Source organism: Mesoplodon densirostris, chromosome 4, assembly GCF_025265405.1.
Source record: "Mesoplodon densirostris isolate mMesDen1 chromosome 4, mMesDen1 primary haplotype, whole genome shotgun sequence".
In the NCBI taxonomy this organism is placed as follows: domain Eukaryota; kingdom Metazoa; phylum Chordata; class Mammalia; order Artiodactyla; family Ziphiidae; genus Mesoplodon; species Mesoplodon densirostris.
In genome coordinates this window covers 155,646,771-155,672,031 of record NC_082664.1, presented here as the reverse complement: position 1 = coordinate 155,672,031, position 25,261 = coordinate 155,646,771, and the positions used below count along the sequence as shown (strand labels likewise).

Here is a 25,261-nt window from a genome sequence, read left to right as displayed (position 1 = left end):
TGCTTGCCCTCCACGCGAGACTCCTCCACCCGCCCTGGATCTCCGGCCAGATTCTGCTCGGCCCAGGACCACCAGCAGGGCCAGCTCAGTGAGGAGACTGGGGCGGACGGCACAGGGCAAGTCTGGACAGACGCCTGCCGGGCCAGGGCGGCGAGTTGGCCGAGTGAGGGTCTCGTGGAAGAGGAGCCACGGGGCGCTCAGCGGTGAATCTGGCACAGCCTGAGCATCGCTCATACTCACGGCCACAAAGGCCCATCACCCTCAAGTAGGAGGGTCCGCGAGGCTCCACTAACTCTCAACCATGCCAATGAATAAAGTGCCAGCTATACAGGCAGAAGAAAGGACAGAATCAGCAAAACCATCCTTTCCCAACTCTCGAAGGAATAACTGATTCAGGCAAGGACCCTTGATGACATCAGACCTTTCAATGGGTGGAAGGTCGCTGAGAAACAAGACACACCTCAACATGTCAACCCTCACGGTCGCGGGGACACCTGGCAGACACTACCTGTGGTCCAGGCCAGCATCCCCAGTCATGCAATGATGGGTGGGATGGGGCACACACAGCAGTGGCTATGAGACTTCCGGCAGAAAGGAAGCCGCAGAAGAAATGCAGAGGGTGCATGTTCCACAAGAGACTGGCTTGCATTCCACACACAAACTCGACGTCACAAAAAATAACGATAACAAAATGGGTGGAACTGCCTCAGATTAAAAGAGACCAAGGAAGATAGTATCTAAATGTAATGAATGAATTTCAATTAAACCTTAAAAAAACATAAAAGATTCTCTGAGGACAACAGAGATAAATGCGAACATAAGCTGGATGTCAGAAGCTGTCACAGGCTGTTTTTTATTTTTCTCAGGTGGAAACGATACCATGATATTTAGAGAATGTCCTTATTCTCAAAGACACAGGCTCAACCAAAGAAAGTATGAGTGCTTGCTGCACATCCAGCCCTTTGCACGTGTCTGCAGATACAGAGGCAAATGTGGAGAAATAAAAATGGGTGATCCTAGGAGAAGGGTAATTGGGATTTGCTGACTATTCTTTCAACTTTTATGTTATGCTTAAACTTTTAAAATGAGAAACTTGGAAAAAAGACGTGTAGACTAAGGAGTAGGGCTGTGCGGGCAGAGTCCTGGCTCGTCCAGCGCACTGTGACCAAACGGTCCCTTCTGCTCCCTGGGCCCTGAGTGACTTGCCTGAAAAGCAGGGAAGAGCAGCTGCTCCTGGGCCCCTAGGCACCCCAGCAGGGTCCCCCCTCCACAAACAGGACCGGCCCCAGGAGGTAGGGACTTGGGGGAGCCCAGGGTCCCCCTAGCAGGAGCATGCCCCTCCGGCAGACGAGGGCCTTCCCACTGAAGCCCACACTCGGCTGGGCAGGTGCTGGGGCTGCACACACCAACCTCTTGACCTCGAGCTTCCGGAAGAACACTGTCCTGGCTTCCTTTTGAACATTTATTAATTTTGAATATTAAATCTAAAATTTAGTACCTAACATTAAACACAGAAAATGGATTCGTTTACAGGACTGTATGACAAAGACAGGAAATCGGACTGCAGCAGCCGACAAGCAGGTTCATCTGCCAAGAAGCGTTTGCTGATATGGCTGTGATCTGGCCTTTATGGACGCGCTGCTGTACAGGAGGGACCCTGCGGGACAGCAGGAGCAGGTGACAGGACATGGTCGGGAGCTGCGGGTGACAGGAGTGCCAGCGGGGGCTACACAGGGCCACCGGGAGAGGGCCAGACTGCAGGCCGAGGAGCTGGGAGGCTAGGCATCACTCAGTGGGAAGGTCACACGGGGTGAGAACAAGCGTGTAGGGGGCGAGCTGTCGGCATGCAGCTCTGCCCACCAGGCAGAGGGTGGGACGTGGGGACTCTCCCGGAACAGCCCTGCAAAATGCATGATGTCAAGACTAGACAAGAACGAACCCAGCGCGAGGACGAGGAGGGGCAGGGAACCGCTCTGATGTTCACGCCACGACCCGAGCGTTTCCTGGCCCTCCCCCACCTCCTGCCCACCACCAGTTTCAGGAGGGGACATCAGTGAAATCTTCCAAAATGGAGCTAAGTGTTTTGGGAAAGAGTAGCCATTCTGAAAAACGGTGGAGTTGGAAATTAACACTGAAAATTAAAATAAGAACGGACTCTTAACGTCTACCTGCAGAACTTCTTTCTCGAATAGTTAAAAAGAGACGTCTAAGCAACTGAGACTCACTCCGTATGGCCCTGGAAAACATTCACGGAGTGGATGGAAGGGTCCCTGAAGTCCCACAGACGGAAAGTCGTGTCGCGGGAGGAGGTCACCACCAGCCGCTGGGTCGGGTGTGTGCAGCAGTGCGTCAGCTCCTGATCGTGCCCTGCGACAGAGACGAAGGGCAGACGGTCACAGGGAGGCAGGCCCCTGCTGTGCTGCCGGTAAGAGTCATCGCGGGAATGGTGTGTGGGGTTGAGGTAGGACCCATGTCCCTTCCCCTCGTGCATTTGGAAGAGCAGGACAAGTGTGGGTGGGACACTCCTCACCCCGATGGCTGGAAGGTCAGGCAGATCTCCAACAGGCCAAGTGTGTAAATAAGTACAGTTCCAAATTCCGCACTTGCAGAATAACCTCTAATAATACACAGGTGGAGCGCTCGGTAGAACACAACCTTTATCACTCAATGAGGAAAGGCACTCACCGATAAACATGCACAAAGGCCTGTGATGGGCAGAGCTCTGAGACAGCCCAGAGATGCCAACCCTGGTACACACCCTGCAGGATTCCTGCCCTGTGTTTGGGAAGAGCCTGCAAATGCTCTGGTAATCTCGGTACACTATAAAGCAAAACAGATTTTGCAGATATAACTAAGGCCCCCAAATCACATGGCTTTGAGTTAATCAAAAGAAAGATTGTCCTGGATGGGCTAGTCAGGTGGACCCTTTTAAAGGGTCCCGGCAGAGATGCTCTCCTGCTGGTCTGGAAGAAAGCCAACAGCACATGGTGAGACGCCTCTGGAGTGGCCACGGGGGACTGAGGGCAGCCTCTGGATGCTGAGAACTGCCCCTAGCAGACAACAGGCAGGAAAACGGATCTCAGTCACGGGCCACAAGAAAAGGAATCCTCCCAACGGCAGTAAGAGGACCCCAGGTCTCAGGTGAGAGCACAGCCCCCACCAACACCTTCACTCCACCCATGACACCCTGAGAACCAGAGGGTCAGCGAGCATGTGCCCAGAACTCCTGACCCAGGGGCACAATGTGATAAATTCATGTTATTTTAAGACATTAAGTGCGTGGAAGTTTGTTATAAAGCAAAAGAAAACTAATACAACAACCACATTTAAATATCTAGATACTGCATGTATCTAGATGCAATTAACCCCCCCGAAGATAAGATAAATTTAACTGCCAACAGCTCTATTAATCATAAAGGAGCTCTGAAAATCACAGCTGCACCAACAGAACCAAGAGTCCTTCTAGACGAGACGTCGCCTGCACACAACCGGGAATGCAGTGCCTGCACACCTGTCAGGGAGTGAACAAGTTCCGACGTCTCCACGTCATACAGGTTCGCCGTTCTGTCCCACGAGGCCGTCACCGCCTGCTTGCCCCCGACCAGCCAGTCGGCGGCTATGACCACTCCCTGGTGGCTCTTAAGTGATGTCAGTGGCGCCCGGATGGTGGGACAGTCGCTGGATGCGTCCGCGTCTGCATCGGGCTCATCCTTGTCAGAGCACTCCACCTCGTCCTCGCCACAGAGCTGCTGCTGGGGGAGAGCAGAGAGGCGGTTCCCTGGGAATCCTGAGCCTGCCAGACACGGCTGCACAATCGCACTGTTACTGTCTGTCCTTCTAGGACTTAACCACTGTTACGACCAACACCAGTGGGTGTCTGGTACTAAGTGGTGCTCAGTGACTGTGTATCAACTTCACCATCTCCTACTTGGCTAAAACCCTGGGCCAACCATAAGAAGAAAAAACGAGGTAGCTACAACAGCAAATGAACTACAGTTCATTTCCACTAACCAATAAAAGGGGAAAATAAAATGATTTTCAACATTTTAAGTTTTCACCACAGATTAGGAGAAATGTCATAAAACTAAACACAATTGAAAATCAATAATTTGTCACAATAAAAAAAGGAACATTCAGTTCTCAGAAGCCTATTTAAAACACGTTTAGAATTCTATTGCTATGTGAATAGACATGAGAGTTCACTTTATTTTCCTACATTATCAATAATCTTTTGTCAAAAGCTAAGGATAAAACAAAAAACCTGGGCTTCCCTGGTGGCAAAGTGGTTGAGAGACCGCCCGCCGATGCAGGGGACACGGGTTCGTGCCCCACTCTGGGAAGATCCCACGTGCCGCGGAGCAGCTGGGCCCGTGAGCTATGACCATGGAGCCTGCGGCGTCTGGAGCCTGTGCTCCGCAACGGGAGAGGCCACAACAGTGAGAGGCCCGCGTACCGCAAAAAAAAAAAAAAAAACAAACCTAATAGTCACCCTAGGCTTCAGGTCTTTAAGAAAATACTGTGTATTCATTCAACAAATATTTATCAGGTGCTTACACGGTACCAGACCACATGTTGGTCACGCGGCAGAGAAGGGGAGATGGCCGCTGCCTGGCATGTCCACGTGGAACTCGTGCAGGAGGTGATGCGGGCCTGGGGCCCCGCCTCACAGAGCGTATGGGCCAGCAGGGGGACAAACACACAAGTGGGCACAAGTGCACACACATGGGTGTGGGAGCAGATGTCAGGTATGGAAATACATGTCGTGCATACACACACATGGACACACACAGCACACAGATGTATGTCATGTATCCACACACAGTAGAGGGATGTAACCTGAGCCGAGACTGGCCAGCAAAGCTTAAGAAAACCAGTGCTGTCCATCCAAGCACAAGGCTCGGGCTGGGCAGCAATGAGGGAGCGCCACCTGCTCTTCCTTTCGTGGCAGACCGCAGAGTGGTCCCGGCACCGACCACACCTCAGGTGCATCTCAAATTCAAGCTGGGGCCCCCAGGGAACCTCCAAGCCCTGAGGCAGCAACTTTCAAGCAAGAAAAGTCCCTGCATCCAACGCAAACAAAATCCTAAAGAAAATAAAGTCAACCTTACATTCTAAATAAACTATTAGGTTTTTTAATCTAAGTATTATGTGTAATATTCCCTCTGACAAAATTGGTGCTTTTTAAATTTTATTTGGAAAAAGAAATCCATACAATGTAAACTCATTTTCTGAACTTTCTGAGCATCAGTCTTCATGCTCACCTCTGCCCTGTCCTCCCCCAGTGCTGTTTCTTGAGTGAACACGTGCATTAAGCACAGCACATGACAGTTTGGAAATTCCACGAGGGAAAAATCTGTGTTAAAATTAAATACACAATACACTGAATTAAAAACGAATTGTTAAGACCACTTACCTAAGAAAACTCATTCCTACTCATTACTGGAACTCATTACTTAACCCATCTCTAAATAGAACAACATTTAAACGGTTTAAAAAGAGAAAAAGTAAAGGAATATTCACAGGCAGAGATATGAAAACTGGAAGATTACTATCATCCTCTAACAATTACAGCCAAAACGTAAATGGAAACCTAACGTTTGCTTGACTACATGAAATCACTCAGCGCCCTCTGCCTGGTGAAACTCCCCCCACCCCCGCTGGAGCAGCACAGGGAAGGGCTGAGCGTTTGTAGACTCTACAGCAAAGAGCCGCCCTCAACAGAAACTAGGAACATCAAGTCACCAAAAAGGATAACTAAGACCCTGCGTGATTATCCAAAGAAGGTGCATCTGTATCCTACAGGACAAACAAGCATGTAACCGAGTGGTTTGTGGTTTAAACCTGTGGATTCATTCTTCTCAACATGCAACCTCTCTAGTTATGAACATTAAAACTTTACCCACGTGAGACATTCACAGAAAGATAGACAAGTTGAAAAGGCAGAGGGCTATGTACCAGATGAAGGAACAAGATAAAACCCCAGAAAAACAACTAAATGAAGTGGAGATGGGCAACCTTCAGAAAAAGAATTCAGAATAATGATAGTGAAGATGATCCAGGACCTCGGAAAAAGAATGGAGGCAAAGATCGAGAAGATGCAAGAAATGTTTAACAAAGATCTAGAAGAATTAAAGAACAAACAGAGATGAACAACACAATAACTGAAATGAAAAATATACTAGAAGGAATCAATAGCAGAATAACTGAGGCAGAAGAACGGATAAGTGACCTGGAAGACAGAATCGTGGAATTCACTGCTGTGGAACAGAATAAAGAAAAAACAATGAAAAGAAATGAAGAGAGCCTAAGAGACCTCTGGGACAACATTAAGCACCAACAACATTCGCATTATAAGGGCCCCAGAAGGAGAAGAGAGAGAAGAAGGACCAGAGAAAATATTTGAAGAGATTATAGTCGAAAACTTCCCTAACATGGGAAAGGAAATATCCACCCAAGTCCAGGAAGTGCAGAGAGTCCCATACAGGATAAACCCAAGGAGAAACATGCTGAAACACATAGTAATCAAATTGGCAATTAAAGACAAAGAAAAATTATTGAAAGCAGCAAGGGAAAAACGACAAATAACATACAAGGGAACTCCCATAAGGTTAACAGCTGATTTCTCAGCAGAAACTCTACAAGCCAGAAGGGAGTGGCATGATATACTTAAAGTGATGAAAGGGAAGAACCTACAACTAAGATTACTCTACTTGGCAAGGATCTCATTCAGATTCGATGGAGAAATCAAAACCTTTACAGACAAGCAAAAGCTAAGAGAATTCAGCACCACCAAACCAGCTCTACAACAAATGCTAAAGGAACTTCTCTAAGTGGGAAACACAAGAGAAGAAAAGGATCTACAAAAACAAACCCAAAACAATTAAGAAAATGGTCATAGGAACATACATATCGATAATTACCTTAAATGTGAATGGATTAAATGCTCCAACCAAAAGACACAGGCTTGCTGAATGGATACAAAAACAAGACCCATATATATGCTGTCTAAAAGAGACCCACTTCAGACCTAGGAACACATTCAGACTGAAAGTGAGGGGATGGAAAGAGATATTCCATGCAAATGGAAATCAAAAGAAAGCTGGAGTAGCAATACTAATATCAGATAAAATAGACTTTAAAATAAAGAATGTTACAAGAGACAAGGAAGGACACTACATAATGATCAAGGGATCAATCCAAGAAGAAGATGTAACAATTATAAATATATATGCACCCAACATAGGAGCACCTCAATACATAAGGCAACTGCTAAGAGCTATAAAAGAGGAAATCGACAGTAACACAATAATAGTGGGGGACCTTAACACCTCACTTACACCAATGGACAGATCATCCAAACAGAAAATTAACAAGGAAAGGAAACACAAGCTTTAAATGACACAATAGATGAGATAGATTTAATTGATATTAATAGGACATTCCATCCAAAAACAGCAGATGACACTTTCTTCTCAAGTGCGCACGGAACATTCTCCAGGATAGATCACATCTTGGGTCACAAATCAAGCCTCAGTAAATTTAAGAAAATTGAAATCATATCAAGCATCTTTTCTGACCACAATGCTATGAGATTAGAAATCAGTTACAGGGGAAAAAAAACGTAAAAAACACAAACACATGGAGGCTAAATGTTACTAAATAACCAAGAGATCACTGAAGAAATCAAAGAGGAAATCAGAAAATACCTAGAGACAAATGACAATGAAAACATGACAATCCAAAACCTATGGGATGCAGCAAAAGCAGTTCTAAGAGGGAGGTTTATAGCTATACAAGCCTACCTCATGAAACAAGAAAAATCTAAAATAAACAATCTAAGCTTACACCTAAAGGAACTAGAGAAAGAAGAACAAACAAAAGCCAAAGTTAGCAGAAGGACAGAAATCATAAAGATCAGATCAGAAATAAATGAAAAAGAAATGAAGGAAATGATAGCAAAGATCAATAAAACTAAAAGCTGGTTCTTTGAGAAGATAATCAAAATTGATAAACCATTAGCCAGACTCATCAAGGAAAACAGGCAGAAGACTCAAATCAATAGAATTACAAATGAAAAAGAAGAAGGAACAACTGACACTGCAGAAATACAAAGGATCATGAGAGATTACTACAAGCAACTCTATGCCAATAAAATGGACAACCTGGAAGAAATGGACAAATTCTTAGAAATGCACAATCTTCCGAGACTGAACCAGGAAAAAACAGAAAATATGAACAGATCAATCACAAGCACTGAAATTGAAACTGTACTGTGAATAAAAATCTTCCAATAAACAAAAGCCCAGAACCAGATGGCTTCACAGGCAAATTCTATCAAACATTTAGAGAAGAGCTAACACCCATCCTTCTCAAACTCTTCCAAAATATAGCAGAGGGAGGAACACTCTCAAACTCTACGAGGCCACCATCACCCTGATACCAAAACCAGACAAAGATGTCACAAAAAAAGTAAACAACAGACCAATATCACTGATGAATATAGATGCAAATATCCTCAACAAAATACTGGCAAACAGAATCCAACAGCACATTAAAAAGATCATACACCATGATCAAGTAGGGTTTATCCCAAGAATGCAAGGATTCTTCAATATACACAAATCAATCAATGTGATACACATTAACAAATTGAAGGAGAAAAACCATATGATCATCTCAATAGATGCAGAGAGAGCTTTTGACAAAATTCGACACCCATTTATAATAAAAAACCCTCCAGAAAGTAGGCATAGAGGGAACTTACCTCAACATAATAAAGGCCATATATGACAAACCCACAGCCAACATCATCCTCAATGGTGAAAAACTGAAACCATTTCCTCTAAGATCAGGAACAAGACAAGGCTGCCCACTCTCACCACTATTATTCAACATAGTTTTGGAAGTTTTAGCCACAGCAATTAGAGAAGAAAAAGAAGTAAAAGGAATCCAAATCAGAAAAGAAGTAAAGCTGCCACTGTTTGCAGATGACATGATTCTATACATAGAGAATCCTAAAGATGCTACCAGAAAACTGCTAGAGCTAATCAATGAATTTGGTAAAGTAGCAGGATACAAAATTAATGCACAGAAATCTCTTGCATTCCTATACACTAATGATGAAAAATCTGAAAGTGAAATTAAGGAAACACTCCTGTTTACCACAGCAACAAAAAGAATACTTAGGAATAAATATACCTAAGGAGACAAAAGACCTGTATGCAGAAAATTATAACACACTGATGAAAGAAATTAAAGATGATAAATAGATGGAGAGATATACCAAGTTCTTGGATTGGAAGAATCAACATTGTGAAAATGACTATACTACTCAAAGCAGTTTACAGATTCAATGCAATCCCTATCAAACTACCAGAGGCATTTTTCACAGAACTAGAACAAAAAATTTCATAATTTGTATGGAAACATAAAAGACCCTGAATAGCCAAAGGTATCTTGAGAAAGAAAAACGAAGCTGGAGGAATCAGGCTCGTGGACTTCACGCTATACTACAAAGCTACAGTAATCAAGACAGTATAGTACTGGCACAAAAACAGAAATATAGTACAATGGAACAGAATAGAAAGCCCAGAGATAAACCCACACACCTATGGTCAACTAATCTATAACAAAGGAGGCAAGGATATACAATGGAGAAAAGACAGTCTTTTAAATAAGCGGTGCTTGGAAAACTGGACAGCTACATGTAAAAGAATGAAATTAAACACTTCCTAACCCATACACAAAAATAAACTCAAAATGGATTAGAGACCTAAATGTAAGACCGCACACTATAAAACTCTTAGAGGAAAACATAGGAAAAACATTCTTTGACATAAATCACAGCAAGATCTTTTTTGATCTACCTCCTAGAGTAATGGAAATAAAAACAAAAATAAACAAATGGGACCTAATGAAACTTAAAAGCTTTTGCAAAGCAAAGGAAACTACAAACAAGACGAAAAGACAACCATGAGAATGGGAAACACTATTTGCAAACGTATCAACAAAGGATTAATCTCTAATATATATAAACAGCTCATGTAGCTCAATATTAAAAAAACAAACAACCCAATCAAAAAATGGGCAGAAGACCTAAATAGACATTTCTCCAAAGAGGACATACAGACGGCCAAGAAGCACATGAAAAGATGCTCAACATCACTCATTATTAGAGAAATGCAAATCAAAACTACAGTGAGGTATCACCTCACACCAGTTAGAATGGGCATCATCAGAAAATCTACAAACAACAAATGCTGGAGAGGGTGTGGAGAAAAGGGAACCCTCTTGTACTGTTGGTGGGAATGTAAACTGATACAGCCACTATGGAGAACAGTATGGAGGTTCCTTAAAAAACTAAAACAGAATAACCATATGACCCAGCAATCCCACTACTAGGCATATATCCAGAGAAAACCATAATTCAAAGACACATGTTGGGGCTTCCCTGGTGGTGCAGTGGTTGAGAGTCCGCCTGCTGATGCAGGGGACATGGGTTCGTGCCCCAGTCCAGGAAGATCCCACATGCCGCAGAGCGGCTGGACCCGTGAGCCATGGCCGCTGAGCCTGTGCATCCAGAGCCTGTGTTCCGCAACAGGAGAGGCCACGACAGTGAGAGGCCCGCGTACCGCAAAAAAAAAAAAAAAAGACACATGCACCCCAATGTTCATGGCTGTGCTATTTACAATAGCCAGGTCATGGAAGTAACCCTAAATGCCCACTGACAGACAAATGGATAAAGATGTGGTACATATATAGATGGAATATTACTCATCCATAAAAAGGAACGAAATTGGGTCATTTGTAGAGATATGGATGAATCTAGAGACTGTCACACAGAGTGAAGTAAGTCAGAAAGAGAAAACCAAATATCGTATATTAACGCATATATGTGGAACCTATAAAAATGGTACAGATGAACTGGTTTGCAGGGCAGAAATAGAGACACAGATGTAGAGAACAAACGTATGGACACCAAGGGGGAAAGTGGCGTGGGGGTGGTGGTGTGATGAATTGGGCGATTGGGATTGACATGTATATACTGATGTGTATAAAATGGATGACTAATAAGAACCTGCTGTATAAAAAAATAAATAAAATTAAATTTTAAAAAAAGAAGGAAGCAGGCACAAAAAAAAAAAAAAAACTTTACCCACATAAAAATGATATCACATGCACCAGTGACGTACAGGATTTATCTCACATGAAAGACAGACAAGTTGTCTAAAATCAAATACATAAAATATTAAGAAGTATAACTTAACCATAAAATTTTAAAGAAGTAATGTAAATGTTGAACATTTGTGGAAAGGAAAGTGAAAGCAAACACACCCGGATATAGACAGAGACTCGGCCCTGGTCCACTCGGCAGCCAGGCTGGGGGCGGCACTCTGGTGAGTGCTCACGTCCTGGCTGGCAGGTGTCCTCACATGGCCTCTCCTCGGTGCGTGCAAGAAGGTACAGGGAGCCCTCAGGTGTCTCTTCTACAGACACTGATCCTACTGGATAAGGGCCCCACCCTTGTGACCTTATTTGACCTTAATGACTTCCTTAGAGGCCCATCTCCAAATACAGCCCCATGGGGGGTTTAGGACTCTAACCTATGAGTTTTGGGGACACACACATTCGGCCCACAACACAAATTATAAGTTTATCCTAAAACTCACAAGCATCCAGAACCTACCAACATACCCCATATCGTGCTTTCAGGGTAAGTAAATGTGCTGCTTACACTAGTGTCGGCTGCAGGCTGCGGAGTGGGCAGCTGAACCGCGTACCTCCAGACATGGGCGGTCTGATCTCCAGAAGCTGAGGAGAGAAAGAGGGGAAATTACCCGAGGTGCAAACATGCGTTGGCTAGGCTCCTGCTAAGTTCTGTACCTGAGGGATTGCAAGTGACTGACTATACTTAAACAGCTACCTCTGAGACTACGTAATGCTACTGAGAATAGCAAAAGTACACAAAGATAATGATGACCTATAAAAATAACCCCCTTCATCTTAGGGTGGAAAGCTGTGAAGGTTCAGAGAAAATTTACAAGTTTCAGATTTTATTCTCCATCTGGCCAACCTAAGAAAACAGAAACCCAAAACTACAGTAACTCAAGGGCACGTTCCCATTCACTGAACCTGGATGCACCCCACAGCTGGCCATGCAGCCCCTGGTACTGAGACCTTGCTATCACCAGCCAGGCCGTAAGGCGATGCTTGGATTTGGGAAAGACAGAGGGCAGCTGAGGGGCACAGGCAGTCCCACAGATGTGCGAAAGGGCCACCTCCACTGCCCCCACGAGAGCACCGTCTGAACCCCACCTTCTCTGCGTGGCTGCACAGCTTCCCCAAGGCAGCAAATGGCGGCACGTGTCTTGTGGCGTCGACTGGATTTAGCGCCTGACCTGCCCATCTCCCTCCGAGTCAGCATCCTGTCCAAACCCATCTGGCGCTCCACCCTCCAGGCCACTACTTTGTTTCCATTTCCCGCTGCAGCTTCCTGACGTGTCTCGATTTCATCCCCTTCATTCCAGCCTGGTTGTCACTGGTCTCCGTCTCTTCCCAACCACAAAACAAATGGCCCACATAACTAGGTTAAACTCCTGGCCTCCTTTACTCCCCAGATGTTGATTCAGGCATCCACTAGCTCTGTGGGGAGGCCTGTTAAAACTGGACCCTCAAAGGACCCTGCCACCTGATTGACTTGAGTGTAAGAGCACTGATCAGTCCCACTTCTGTCCTCTGTCCTGGGGTCAGCAGAACTGGCCCATGGGCCAAATCCAGGCAGCCACCCACCCTGTAAACACAAACAAGGGTCACTGCCCACTGCCATATCCCCTCATTCGTGCACCATCTCTGCTGCTTCCGTGGCAACGGAGCTGAGCAGCTGTGACTCAGACCGTGTGGCCTCAAGATGAAAACAGTTACTTCTGGTCCTTTACGGAAAAGCTTGCTGACCTCTGGTCTAGACAAACACTCGTCCTTCAGGTTACCATCCGTGTCCCCAAAACACCATGGGGGTCCACAGGTGTCAGACAGTTTTATGGAAAAACTCAGTATAAGGTGTCATTTTATTTTTTCTTAATTTTTATTTTAATTTATTTACTTATTTTTGGCTGCGTTGGGTCTTTGTTGCTGCACACGGGCTTTTTTTTTAATTTATTTATTTTATTTATTTTTGGCGGCACTGAGTCTTCGTTGCTGCACATGGGCTTTCTCTAGTTGCGGCGAGCAGGGGCTACTCTTCGTTGCGGTGTACAGGCCTCTCATTGCAATGGCTTCTCTTGTTGCAGAGCACGGACTCTAGGTGCATGGGTTTCAGTAGTTGCAGCACACGGGCTCAGTAGCTGTGGTGCACGGGCTTAGCTGCTCCCCAGCATATGGGACCTTCCCAGACCAGGGCTCAAACCTGTGTCCCCTGCATTGGCAGGCAGATTCTTAACCACTGTGCCACCAGGGAAGTCCCTATAATCAAGGTGTTTTTAAACTATGTGAAATGAAGACAAACCAAGGTACCACAGCTCTTTCCAGGAGAACTGCCTGGGAAGGGGTAAAGATGCGGGCCTGCAGAGAGCCCGACTCGGGGCTGCTAAATTCCTCATCTCTGTGCTGACAGGGCGTCAGAGAAGCGAGCACATTCCCGCGAACAGGAAGAGCAGGTGGCAGGGACGGGATTCGTAAAAAGACCTCCAGGAGAACGCGGCCAAGTTCAAGCTGACATCAAGTCAAGTTCACCTAATTCACGATCCACTACTCATTTAAGAAAAAAGTACCCCTCAGTGTAGTTTTCTTTATTCATTTCTCATGCAATTTGTAAAATGTCTACTAACGACTAACTTCTGTGAAAGGCGTGGCTAATCCTGATGCTACTGATGAGAGAAAGGAATGATGACAACTGTTTTCAGATCAGCAATAACCGTTCAATAAATAAAAAACCAAAATCAACATACCAGTGAGAGCCAACTGTTCTGATGGATGAAATTTAATGGAGTTTACTGCAAAATAAAAATATTACAGAAACAGGTTTAAAATAAGAACATATCAATATTTATTATAATTACAGTATGTATTGCAAAGTTAAATTAAAAACTAAAGGAACTATGATAGTTCAATATTAAATATCCTAATTCAGTTAAACTATGAATAAACATGTAAGTTAAAGAGAACAGAGGTAGTGCCACGTGGCGTGGCCAAAAAAAAAAGAGGTACAATACCAAGTAACTAAATGTGAACTACCAAACTGCTCAAGAATAGGCTACACAGAAAAAGGATATTAATAATCTATTTTTTATACATAGGGAAGTCAACTAGAGTTAAAAATAAACCAGGGTGAAAAAAGAAAACATAATTATAACAAGCAGAGGCAGATTATGGTAGTGCACACTGTTTATTGCCTACCCAGCTGCCCACAAGCCCACCCTTCCAAAAACCCAGTCTATTCTGTTCCAGAAGACTCAGGAACTCAGAGAAGGCAAGCCCCTGATGGCCTAGGGACGGTTCGGATAGGAATGGATCGGGACCAGATGAGGACAGTTATGATACCCTCCCAGTCTCCTCTCCAGATGGAGGAATCTGCCCGAGGTGTCCTGGGGAGGCTCCGGCCCCATGACAATGCTGCCCAGAGACTGACCAGCCCTGAGCCTGCCTGCCTGCCGAGGAGCTCTCCTCAGGCAGACGAGAGGCTGGAAGGGTGGAGGTCACTGTTCTCGGTCGGCAGCTCCCGGTCACCCCAACACAGGCCGGCCCAAGGCACTGGAGAGCCAGCCCACACCCCCCACAGCCCAGACACAGGATGTACAGGGAGCTTCCCAAACCTCAGCAAGTTCTCTCTTCCACTAAGACTCTGTCAGGTACGCCATTAGATTGATACTTTTCTAAGAATCTGAAAAATGCTAGAAGATGCTCTTTTACCATTAACACTAGACCAGAGAGAACTGTGGGAAGAGCTGGTGAAAACTGTGCCTGCCTTAAAAATGTTAAATAGGGCTTCCCTGGTGGCGCAGTGGTTGAGAGTCCGCCTGCCGGTGCAGGGGACATGGGTTCGAGCTCTGGTTAGGGAGGATCCCACATGCCGTGGAGCGGCTGGGCCTGTGAGCCATGGCCGCTGAGCCTGCGTGTCCGGAGCCTGTGCTCCGCAATGGGAGAGGCCACAACAGTGGGAGGCCCGCATACCACAAAAAAAAAAAAAAAAAAAAAAAAATGTTAAATAGAAAATGCCCCAAATAAACACTACTAACAAACAGTATTAATGCTCTCAATTTCAACCATCAATTGTTACTTTCTGGTATCTATGTGAACTCCAGCAAATCAGTGATGCAAGCAGGAACATTTGTAATCTCACGGATGACCACGAGGTTTAAGTGAAGAACACAGGCAACGTGCTTAGCCAAGAATCCGGCAAATGGTGGGCGCCAACGACCACCAGCTGCAGGGCCAGTTTATTCTCAGTACTGTTTACACAGACGTGGGGCGGGGGGACCCCAGTACGTGTGGGTGCGATGAGGCCTTAAAGCCCAAAGTCAGCAGGTCGGGCCAACCCACAGCCCCACCAGCAGCTTATTCACAGCACAGCTAATGTCAATTACAGCAGCCACATGAGGAATAGAAGAGAAGGAGCCAGAGACCACAGTTCCTTATAACAAGCTCCAAGATCATGTGTGTCTAACAAGACACATGCCCGCACCTGGCCGGCTCCACTCAGCTCCCTAATGCCAGGGGTTGGGGGGTGCGTAGGGGGAGAGGGCACAAACCTCGGCACCTCCTCTCTGGAGGCAGCTCCGCCAGTCCACAGGTGGGCACACTCTGCTCAGAGGACCCAAGAGGAAGGAGGCAGGCGCCAGGCACGTCAACCCACCTGCAGGGAGCTGTGCTGATTAAAAACCCCAGGGCTCCACACCCCGCTCTGTTACAGTAACTCAGTCACACAATCAGTACCACCAGGTGGAAAAGGCAAAAGCAGGGCGTAAACACGACAAAGACAGTGCCCAAAGCAGCCTGTGCCCTGCTCTCTCCTCAGACTCCTCCAAGTGCACAAGTCTAGAAAGAAACAGGCACAAACTCATAGCAACAGAGACGGAAGACAGTGAGAAGAGGCACTCAGGGTGCAAACACAAGGGTGACCACAGGGGGCCAACAGGACACAGGGGTGATGGCACCTGAGTGGACACGGGGGTGATTGCAGGTGACTGAGTGGACATGGGGGTACATTTCTAGACTGCCAAGTCCCACCAAATGTCCAACACAATGTTTTTTTAAGAAGACCTAAAAGAAAAATCCTAAAGTCTTCAAGAGACAAATATCCAACTACCTACGAAGGACGAAGATTCAAAAGAGCATTATTAGACTTTTAATATCAATCCTGAAAGCTATGATAAAACAAGTCAGGGACTTCCCTGGTGGCGTAGTGGTTAAGAATCTGCCTGCCAATGCAGGGGACACAGGTTCAATCCCTGGTCTGGGAAAATCCCACATGCCATGGAGCAACTAGGCCTGCATGCCACAACTACTGAGCCCACACGTCACAACTACTGAAGCCCACATACCTAGAGCCCGAGCTCCACAACAAGAGAAGCCCCTGCTCACCGCAACTAGAGAAAGCCTGTGCACATCAACAGAGACCCAACGCAGCCAAAAATAAATAAATAAATAAATTTATAATAAATAAAAAATTAAAAAATGTTTAAAAAGAAAAAAAAAGGTAAGCAGAGCACTACCTTCCTCTTTCAAAGGAAAGTACTTCCTACATAGAAGACTACACTCGGCCCAACCACCCATCAAGTGTAAAGGTAAAATACATTCTTCAAGCATTGTACAGTCTCAAAATTTTCCTGTAAGACCCTTTAAGAAAGAAGCTAATGAAAGACAGGCTTCCCTGGAGAAAGAGAAAGAAGAGGGTCCAGAAGACAGGAGGTAACAGAGGACAGAGGTGGAGAGAAAGCCCAGGAGGACACAGGAGGTAGACTGCAGGCATCTGTGCTACAGCCCTGGGTACCAACTGTCAGAGAGAGGGGAGGCTTCAGCGAGGGGCCAGAGTGACAGCAAAGGAACACAGATACACAGGGAATGCCACATGTCAGGCAGATCTGCATGGAATGAGGCCAAAATAAAAGGCCACTATTCCCTTCAGAAGAAGCAAAACTAGGGATTCCAAGTAAGGTACATGCTTGGGAGCTGTGAACTATATGGATGCAGCCACAAGTACGTAAAACCTGAACATCCATTTATTTTTTTTATTTTTATTTATTTATTTATTTATTTATTTTATTTTTTGCTGTACGCGGGCCTCTCACTGCTGTGGCCTCTCCCGTTGCAGAGCACAGGCTCTGGACGCACAGGCCCAGCGGCCATGGCTCACGGGCCCAGCCACTCCGCGGCATGTGGGATCCTCCCGGACCGGGGCACGAACCCGTGTCCCCTGCATCGGCAGGCGGACTCTCAACCACTGCGCCACCAGGGAAGCCCCTGAACATCCATTTAAATGGAAGTTGAGCTGTAACCATTTCACGATGACAAGGAGCACAGAGGGATGGAGGGAGGAAGCAGGCCAATCTCCTTCTCCTTAGAAAGAGTCACTTCCTTGTAGAAAACTCCAAAATTAAGAAATAATAAGACAGACCACTTTTTTAAATGGAAGAAAAAAGCAAACTATTTAAAACTGTTAAAAGTGGTCGCCTTTTGAGAAGTGAAAATGAGGAGTGAGGAGGGATGAGCAGAAGACTGCTGTGAATTTTTTACACAGGCTGGCTAACACTTTAATTTTTAAGTTGTCTATTTAGCCTGTCACATCCACTGCAGGCAGCAGCAGCCACCCAGACACAGACCTGGGGGAAGACAGTGGGTCCCAGCTGGAGGGGACGGCAGACAAGGCAGGAGTGTATGCGGGGCGGGGGGACGTTCCATGTGGGAAGGTAGAAGCTGGTTCTCATGCTGAGGCGACAGGGACAGACGAGAGCAGGTGCCCTAAGAGGAGGAGGAGCCTGGCCACGGCCCTGACGGGACAGCAGGTACTCCCTCCCCCAACAGGACGGAAGACACGCAGAGGAAGGGGTTTCACCCAAGTCCGTGGGGGACACACCTAACCCTGGAGGGGGAGGGCGGACACCACCGCCAAGCCTGTCTGCAGGGGTGAGGGGTGAGGGAGCCGAGGGCAGCATGACACATGGCTTGGAGCCGGGGCGCTGGGAGGAACAGAGACATCTGCCCACCGGTGCCCACAGGAAAAAGCCCCACATCCACACCCACCAGGATCCCAGGGGCTGACACACAAAGCACCTCTGCACCCGAGGACCCTCCCAATGGAACACAGTTCGTGATGCTAGTGCACATGTTCCAGCTCCAAAGTATGCACTGGCCAGCTTTCTACACCACCCTTGGGACGACGCTGTTCAGGGAGCTGAGCTGCCCCTTCATGAAGCTCACACAGTCAGAGGCAGAGGCCCGGCCCTCCCTCTGAGAGGACACCCCGTGGTCCCACTGCTCACCTGACCCCACGTGGCCCGTGTACTTGGCGAGGCTCCGCCCCGTCTCGATGCTCCACAGCAGAGCCGTGTGATCTGCAAGATTCAAATGAACATGAGTGAGCTGCCGATTTTATGGTCTTTTTAATAAAAGAGGAAGATAAAAATTCTAAAACTGAGAAGTTACGTCACCACCAGTACCTCGTACAACTGTGCTCAAACTCCTCTGTGATCCAACTGATCCGAGAGAATAGGGGGCCGGTGACCCGTCCGAGGCCACAGAACCGGCAGGGGGAACCTAGAGACCTGAATGCGTAGGCACTGTGCACTGCCGGCACCAGGCTGGGGACTTGGGACACAGGGGTCACTTGAGTCAAGGGCTCGTTATTTTCTTGAAATATTAAGACATTTCAGAATATCAAGCTATATTCAAATGCAAGTAGCATCCAAAACCAGTTACAAATTATTTGAGATAATACACGCTCTTTGGACCTCTCCTCTCTGGGTAATAAAAAGATAAAAAGGAGACTTAATAAGGGAAACCCGAAACAAAATGCCGATTTTCCAAGTGAGATTTCAGAAATATCAGAAAAGGGTCTCTGTATTCTTTTCTTAAACTGTAATTTCCAAAACAATCTGGGGTGCTCATATATGAACACAGTCTTAAACAAAAGAAAAAACTTTCTTCATCATTCTAATGACGTTAGCATTTCCTATTTCTACTATAAAGAGTAGGAGCTAGTGAGTAACTTTTCACAGGCTGGCAGTCATTTTCCACAAGTGAGCACATTTTTAATTTTAGGAATTTTTTTCTGAAGGGTTATTAGGTTACACACCTTAACTAGCTCTCAAAAGCATCTCCTCTCCATTGAGGAGAAAGGGGGGTCTCTCTAACGCCAACCTGGGGCTCCTGACAGCAGACTCCTCTACATGCTTAGGTTTCAATGCCACTCGGCCACTTCCGCTTCCAGGGCAGGCCACGCCCGCCAGCAGTGAGGCTGGTGTGGACTCACCGGCAGACGCGGTCCCCAGCACCACAGGCTGCGTCCTCGCCACACTGACGTCCCAGATGCCATCCCTGTGGCCGATGTACTCCTTCACGAGCTGGCACACTGCCCTGGACGTGGTGGTCTTGAAGCTGGAGACGATCTGAAATTGTGATGGGAATTTACTGAGCGAATGTGTTTAAGTTAAAAAAAAAAATAAGACAGCATGTCTTGAAGAGGCATAAATCACTGAATAGAAAATTTTAAATGTTACAGCAACACAACATAGGTGCAGCTGGATCTCACATAGCAGGAAGGAAGTCCTTATGAAGGCCTCGGAAGAACCCCACGATCCCCCTGCTTCCAATGCTTGCCTACCTGTGTACCTTACATGTCCTCTCCCACAAATCCAAACCGTCAGACAAAATATCCAAATTTTCAAAAAAAAAAAAGATGTAGCAGGACATGAAAAACTTAGGAAGGTATACCCCAAACCCTTAACACTAATTATTCTTATTATTTGGGAACTTATGCTTTTTTATTTTTGGTAATTCATACCAACCACATATTATCAGGAGGAAAAGAGCCCAAGGTAGGGGAGGAAACAAAAGACAACACTTGTAATAGATGAGGTTACTGAGCATAGGCTCGGCACCAGCCCTGCACTAGGCTGTCACCCTGCTCCTTTATGACACAAACAGCAAATAATTCTCACTTTCTTTTATAAGTGCACGAGGAAGATGCTAATTAAACACAAAGATTTGGTTTCTAAATTGTCTAAGATAAAAGATGGTTTTTCAGCTTTTAATTAAATTAGAATAATTTAATTAATCAGAATACTGAAACCGTAAAATCAAGTGAAAAAGAAAAATGGGTGGTATTACAGAGCTGTTTTAAACACTGATTTATTAGCAAAGGCCTAAAAATGTATCTAAATTTATTTCTAGTATAAAGGCTTAAAACACAATCCACTGTTCCACTACCTCAGGATGAGCCCTCAAATGATTCCTGATACAGTCTAAGACTAAAACAGACGCACAAAGGAGAGATCCACTCTTCCACAAGTTAAATAAACAGCCTCCACTGACTGGGTTTAAATTTAAAAGGAGGACAGGCTACAATACGAGCTTCCAAAAGAAAGAAGGCCTTGCTCAACCTCACACCCTCACCTTCCTCTTCCTTCTGAAAGCTCATATCCCACCCAACCCGGCAACGTGGTCCCTCCACAAGGAAAAGTGCTTTTGTGCCTCAGGTGCCCTTCAGGCGCCTTTAGGAGGGGCGGGGGCAAAGCGCACGGTGAGCGGTGGGAAGCTTCCAGACAGCACTGTTACGAGACACGAACCGCCCCGACTCGACCAGCAGAAACTGGGGTCACGGCCAACACTCGTGCCGACTGCATTTCCAGAGTATGGGGAGAGGGCATGCAGTTGATGATACTGAGCAAACAGTCTCAGGCGCTGCTTCCAGGTGTCCATCACACTCTTACCACCTATGAACTACTTTAAAAATGTGGACTCAGTTACAACTGCAAAGAGGCCCACAACACAGACTGAATTATTCCCAGGGAACATTTGTGATGGAAAAGCAGAAGGATGCTTCCGAATTATTCTGCACTGAGATACAACTTAAAGTGCTCTAAAAAACCAAAAGAGGCTTTTTCACAGCAAAAGATACTTATCTTTATAAAAACCTGTGTGAACAATTGCACAAGTTCCTGTAAAGCGGTTTGCCGGTTAGAATGTGGCGCTGCCCCAACAGGCCTTAGAGCTGTGTCCCAGGCCCCCAGGAAGGGTGGGTCTGCGGGGGAGTGAGAAGCCTGCCCGGCTCCACTATGAGAACCCACGCTGTGGCCAGGGCAGAACACGCCAGGTCTCCATGTTCACCTTCACTCTTTAAGATGGGTGCACGGTGCTATGAAGATGGTTTCTTCTAATCCAGATGAATTTTTAGTCTCTAAAATGACTGGGGCTTCAAATATGTCTAACACATTCTTTTAAAGTAATTATTGTACATATTTTTACCTTAAGTTTTACTACTCATGGTAAGGGGTAACTCTATATAATCCTTTCTTCCTCTACTTCAGAAATGATCACAGGGAATTCCCTGGTGGCGGAGTGGTTAAGAATCCGCCTGCCAATGCAGGGGACACGGGTTCGATCCCTGGTCCAGGAAGATCCCACCCGCCACAGAGCAACGAAGCCTGTGCGCCACAACTACTGAGCCTGTGCTCTAGAGCCTGTGAGCCACAACTACTGAGCCCGCATGCTGCAACTATGGAAGCTGCACGCCTAGAGCCCGTGCTCCTCAACAAGAGAAGCCTCCACAATAAGAAGCCCGAGCACCACAACGAAGACCCAAAACAGCCAAAAATAAATAAAATTGAAAAAAAAAAGGAATGATCACAAAGTTTTGGAATTCTAAGACCATACACTATATACATAAACTGGAATAAACATATAATTCAAAACAATATAACAAGAAGTTAGATAAGGAAGAACATAACCCCACTTGACATTTTAAAGAAGTAGTTTAATGTTAATTTATTAAAAACTGCAAAAATACTAAGTGTAAGCTAGATAATACAGAATTAAAAATTTTTAATTAGCCACTTACACTCTAGAGTACTCAAAGGAAACACAAAAAATGTCAGCAATATTCAGATTTTTAAAAAACAAAAAATTACCAAAGACTTTCAAATAAGCAGAAAGAGCATAAGACTGAAGCTGCTCCTTGAATTGCAGTTCATCTCACTGTGGATATCATAATAAGTAACTTTAAGCTGAAGAGAGCAAATTGGAAAAGTAAAAAGCTAACATTAACTATAGCCTTCACAGCAGACTCACCACAAATTTCAACTTTTTTCTAAGGTTTAGCTAAAGTAAGGTACGCTCATTAAGGTTAGATAATTAATTTATCTTTTGTTTATTCCAAATACTCCAAAGTGGTGATGCACACAAAATTACCTCAAAATATTACTTCATAACAGTACTCCCCCATAGATAAATTAATTCCCAAATAATTAAAATTTTGCCACTTTAAGAAGGTCAGAAGATAATTTTTAAAAAAGCAAAATATGACAAATATCTCTATTTGCCTTGGACACAGACCTTCACTTCTTGATCATACTTAGAAAATTAAAGAAGCGGTGAACTAAAATGTAACTATAGCTCAGAACGTAAGTTCCACTGCTTTATACCCATTTATTAGCTTCTCCAAATTCAGAATCTCCGTATCAAGCCAAATAACAATACAAAATGTATACTTTCCCACAAAAAAAACCACACTAACACATAATGTATCAGCCGCAGTAACAAAGGTAACGTCCAGGTGTCTATGCACTGTGGCCACTTAACAATACTCCTTTTTTTTTTTTGCGATATGTGGGCCTCTCACTGTTGTGGCCTCTCCCGTTGCAGAGCACAGGCTCCGGACGCGCAGGCCCAGCGGCCATGGCTCACGGGCCCAGCCGCTCCGCGGCATGTAGGATCTTCCCAGACCGGGGCACGAACCCGTGTCGCCTGCATCGGCAGGCGGACTCTCAACCACTGCGCCACCAGGGAAGCCCGACAATACTCCTTTTAAAAATTAGGTTTCTCTCTATCGCACATATGTGCACACCCTACATACACCTGACAGGCTGAGAGCCACACGTACCTTGCTGGTGGAGGCCTTGTAGGTGGTCTTCAGTTTCTGAGAAAGCTGGCTGGTGCTGTGACTGGCTGCAGAGACACAGAACTAACCGTCAAGACAATCACACAACCTAAGCACCATGAACGTCAGAGCTGGGACAGGGAGACAGTTCGCCCCACCTTCTGTTCCACACAGGAGGACGATGCAAGCCTAGGGCATGGGACACGGGGCTTCCCGAAACCTCCTCTTCCTTCTACACCCACACCCAAATTACGTTATTCCAAGTCCTGATGACTGCAGAAAGGAAGTGAGTCCTGTCCTCCACTAAATTCCAAACTCCCTCCGAGCGTAATATGTAGGCGAGCCCTGTGGGAAGGCAGCCTTACCTTTGGTTTTGAGTTGGCCCTTACTCAGCTCTGCCCCATCGATTGCTTGTCCTTCGGCAGCTAAACGGTCATTAAGAGTCTCGATTTCTCTGCGCACTGAAAAGTAAAACATGTACTTTTGATGTATATTCACCAAATCCAAAAGTGAACACATAAAAACGTAATACATTGGTACTGTCTAAACAAACACAGGAATGATATCCCAGTAAACAACGTCACATTTAGAGTTCCAAAAAACTCAAGACATCATTCCAAAATTAAAAAGCCCACCACACTTCCCACACCAGAAAGACCTTGTGCTATCGGGTCCTCAAGCAGGGCTCTTGGATTTCAACATAGTTCGTGTCCTTTGTACTTTATTCAATGCACTTAAAAATGTTATTCTGACACTGTCCAAAACTCAATGAAACACTTACAGTCTAGCTGAGACCACTGAAATTGGGGGGGAAAACATACAATAAAAAAACCTAACTATTGTTGCCTGGCACCACAGAACACAGTGAAGATTATATACCTCAAAGATTAAAAATTCAAGGGAAAAAAAAAAAAGAAACAAACAAAAATTAACATTTGGGAGTTCCCTGGCAGTCCAGTGGTTAGGACTCAGCGCTCTCACTGTCAGGGCCTAAGTTCAATCCCTGGTCAGGGAACTAAGATCCCATGAGCCACGCATGCAGCCAACACTCGGGCTCTGCACCTGCCTCCGCCCAGGCTGCCCACAGTGTGCTGAGGCTACAGGGAGGGCGGGGAGGGTGGCGTGGAAGGAAGGCCGAGGGCAAAAGGCTCGGAACAGATCCAGCCTGAGCATTTGGACATGTTCACAGGCAGCAGGAAGCCACCAAAACCGTTAAGCAACTGACAGTGTAAACTCCAAGTACCTCCAGCATTAGTCGTTTGTAGCCCTATAGTTTTTCTTGAACAAACTGCATCAACTCATAAAACCTAAGGCCTTAGATCACAATGGAAATTCAGTAATACCTAGGTTGCTACAACTCTTGATAACAAACCCTTAAAAATCAGATGCAGTACACGGTACCTAATTTTTATTTGATAAAAAGTTGGAATAATTACTCACTCTGTAAATTTTCAAGGTGGACTTATAAGAGAATCCAATATTAAAACATTAAATTTTCCAACAGCAAAGTTTAAATGACACAGGATTACACTGTCTTCACCACTGATCCACACCAATTACTTCCAGAGTGAAAAATATTTTAACAATGCAAATGCTGTTTATTAGTATTCAATTTTTGGAAACAACTTAAAAAACATGAAAATCCTGATTATGGTTACATTTGCATAATATAAATTTTATAAACACAAGCTCTATAAAAATACCAAAAACTGGACTTTCCTGGTGGTGCAGTGGTTAAGAATCCGCCTGTCAATGCACAGGACACGGGTTCGAGCCCTGGTCCGGGAAGATCTCACATGTCACGAAGCAACTAAGCCCGTACACCACAACTACTGAGCCTGCACTCTAGAGCCCGTAAGCCACAACTACTGAGCCCGTGTGCCACAACTACTGAAGCCCACACGCCTAGAGCCTGTGCTCCGCAGCAAGAGAAGCCACTGCAGTGAGAAGCCCGCGCACCACAACGAAGAATAGCCCCCGCTCACTGCAACTAGAAAAAGCCTACACACAGCAATGAAGACCCAACGCAGCCAAAAATAAATAAATTTTAAAAAATTATTTTAAAAAAAAATAACAAAAACTGAAGATAATGGAACAGTGAGAGCGTAAAGAAGGACAGGTTCATTTCCCAACACTTGACAGTAAAGCATGAATGCATGTGGCCTAAGGCTGACA

At 45.4% G+C, this 25,261-nt stretch overlaps 1 protein-coding gene across 5 annotated transcripts in view; it reads right to left on the bottom strand.

The window, feature by feature from the left end:
- Positions 1-25,261, bottom strand: part of WDR37 (WD repeat domain 37) — a 57,452-nt gene that overhangs the window by 15,013 nt on the left and 17,178 nt on the right. For 3 of the 5 annotated variants that reach the window (XM_060097552.1, XM_060097553.1, XM_060097555.1), the window contains 8 exons: positions 23,452-23,547; positions 23,090-23,154; positions 19,463-19,598; positions 18,474-18,545; positions 13,944-13,988; positions 11,735-11,811; positions 3,512-3,752; positions 2,226-2,367 (listed from right to left, as the gene is read on the bottom strand). In XM_060097552.1, coding sequence (XP_059953535.1) covers positions 2,226-2,367; positions 3,512-3,752; positions 11,735-11,811; positions 13,944-13,988; positions 18,474-18,545; positions 19,463-19,598; positions 23,090-23,154; positions 23,452-23,547 — 874 coding nt within the window. Of the gene's footprint in view, positions 1-1,393; positions 1,901-2,225; positions 2,368-3,511; positions 3,753-11,734; positions 11,812-13,943; positions 13,989-18,473; positions 18,546-19,462; positions 19,599-23,089; positions 23,155-23,451; positions 23,548-25,261 lie in introns of those variants that run through there. The other 2 variants (XM_060097556.1, XM_060097554.1) reach the window with 2 other exon arrangements.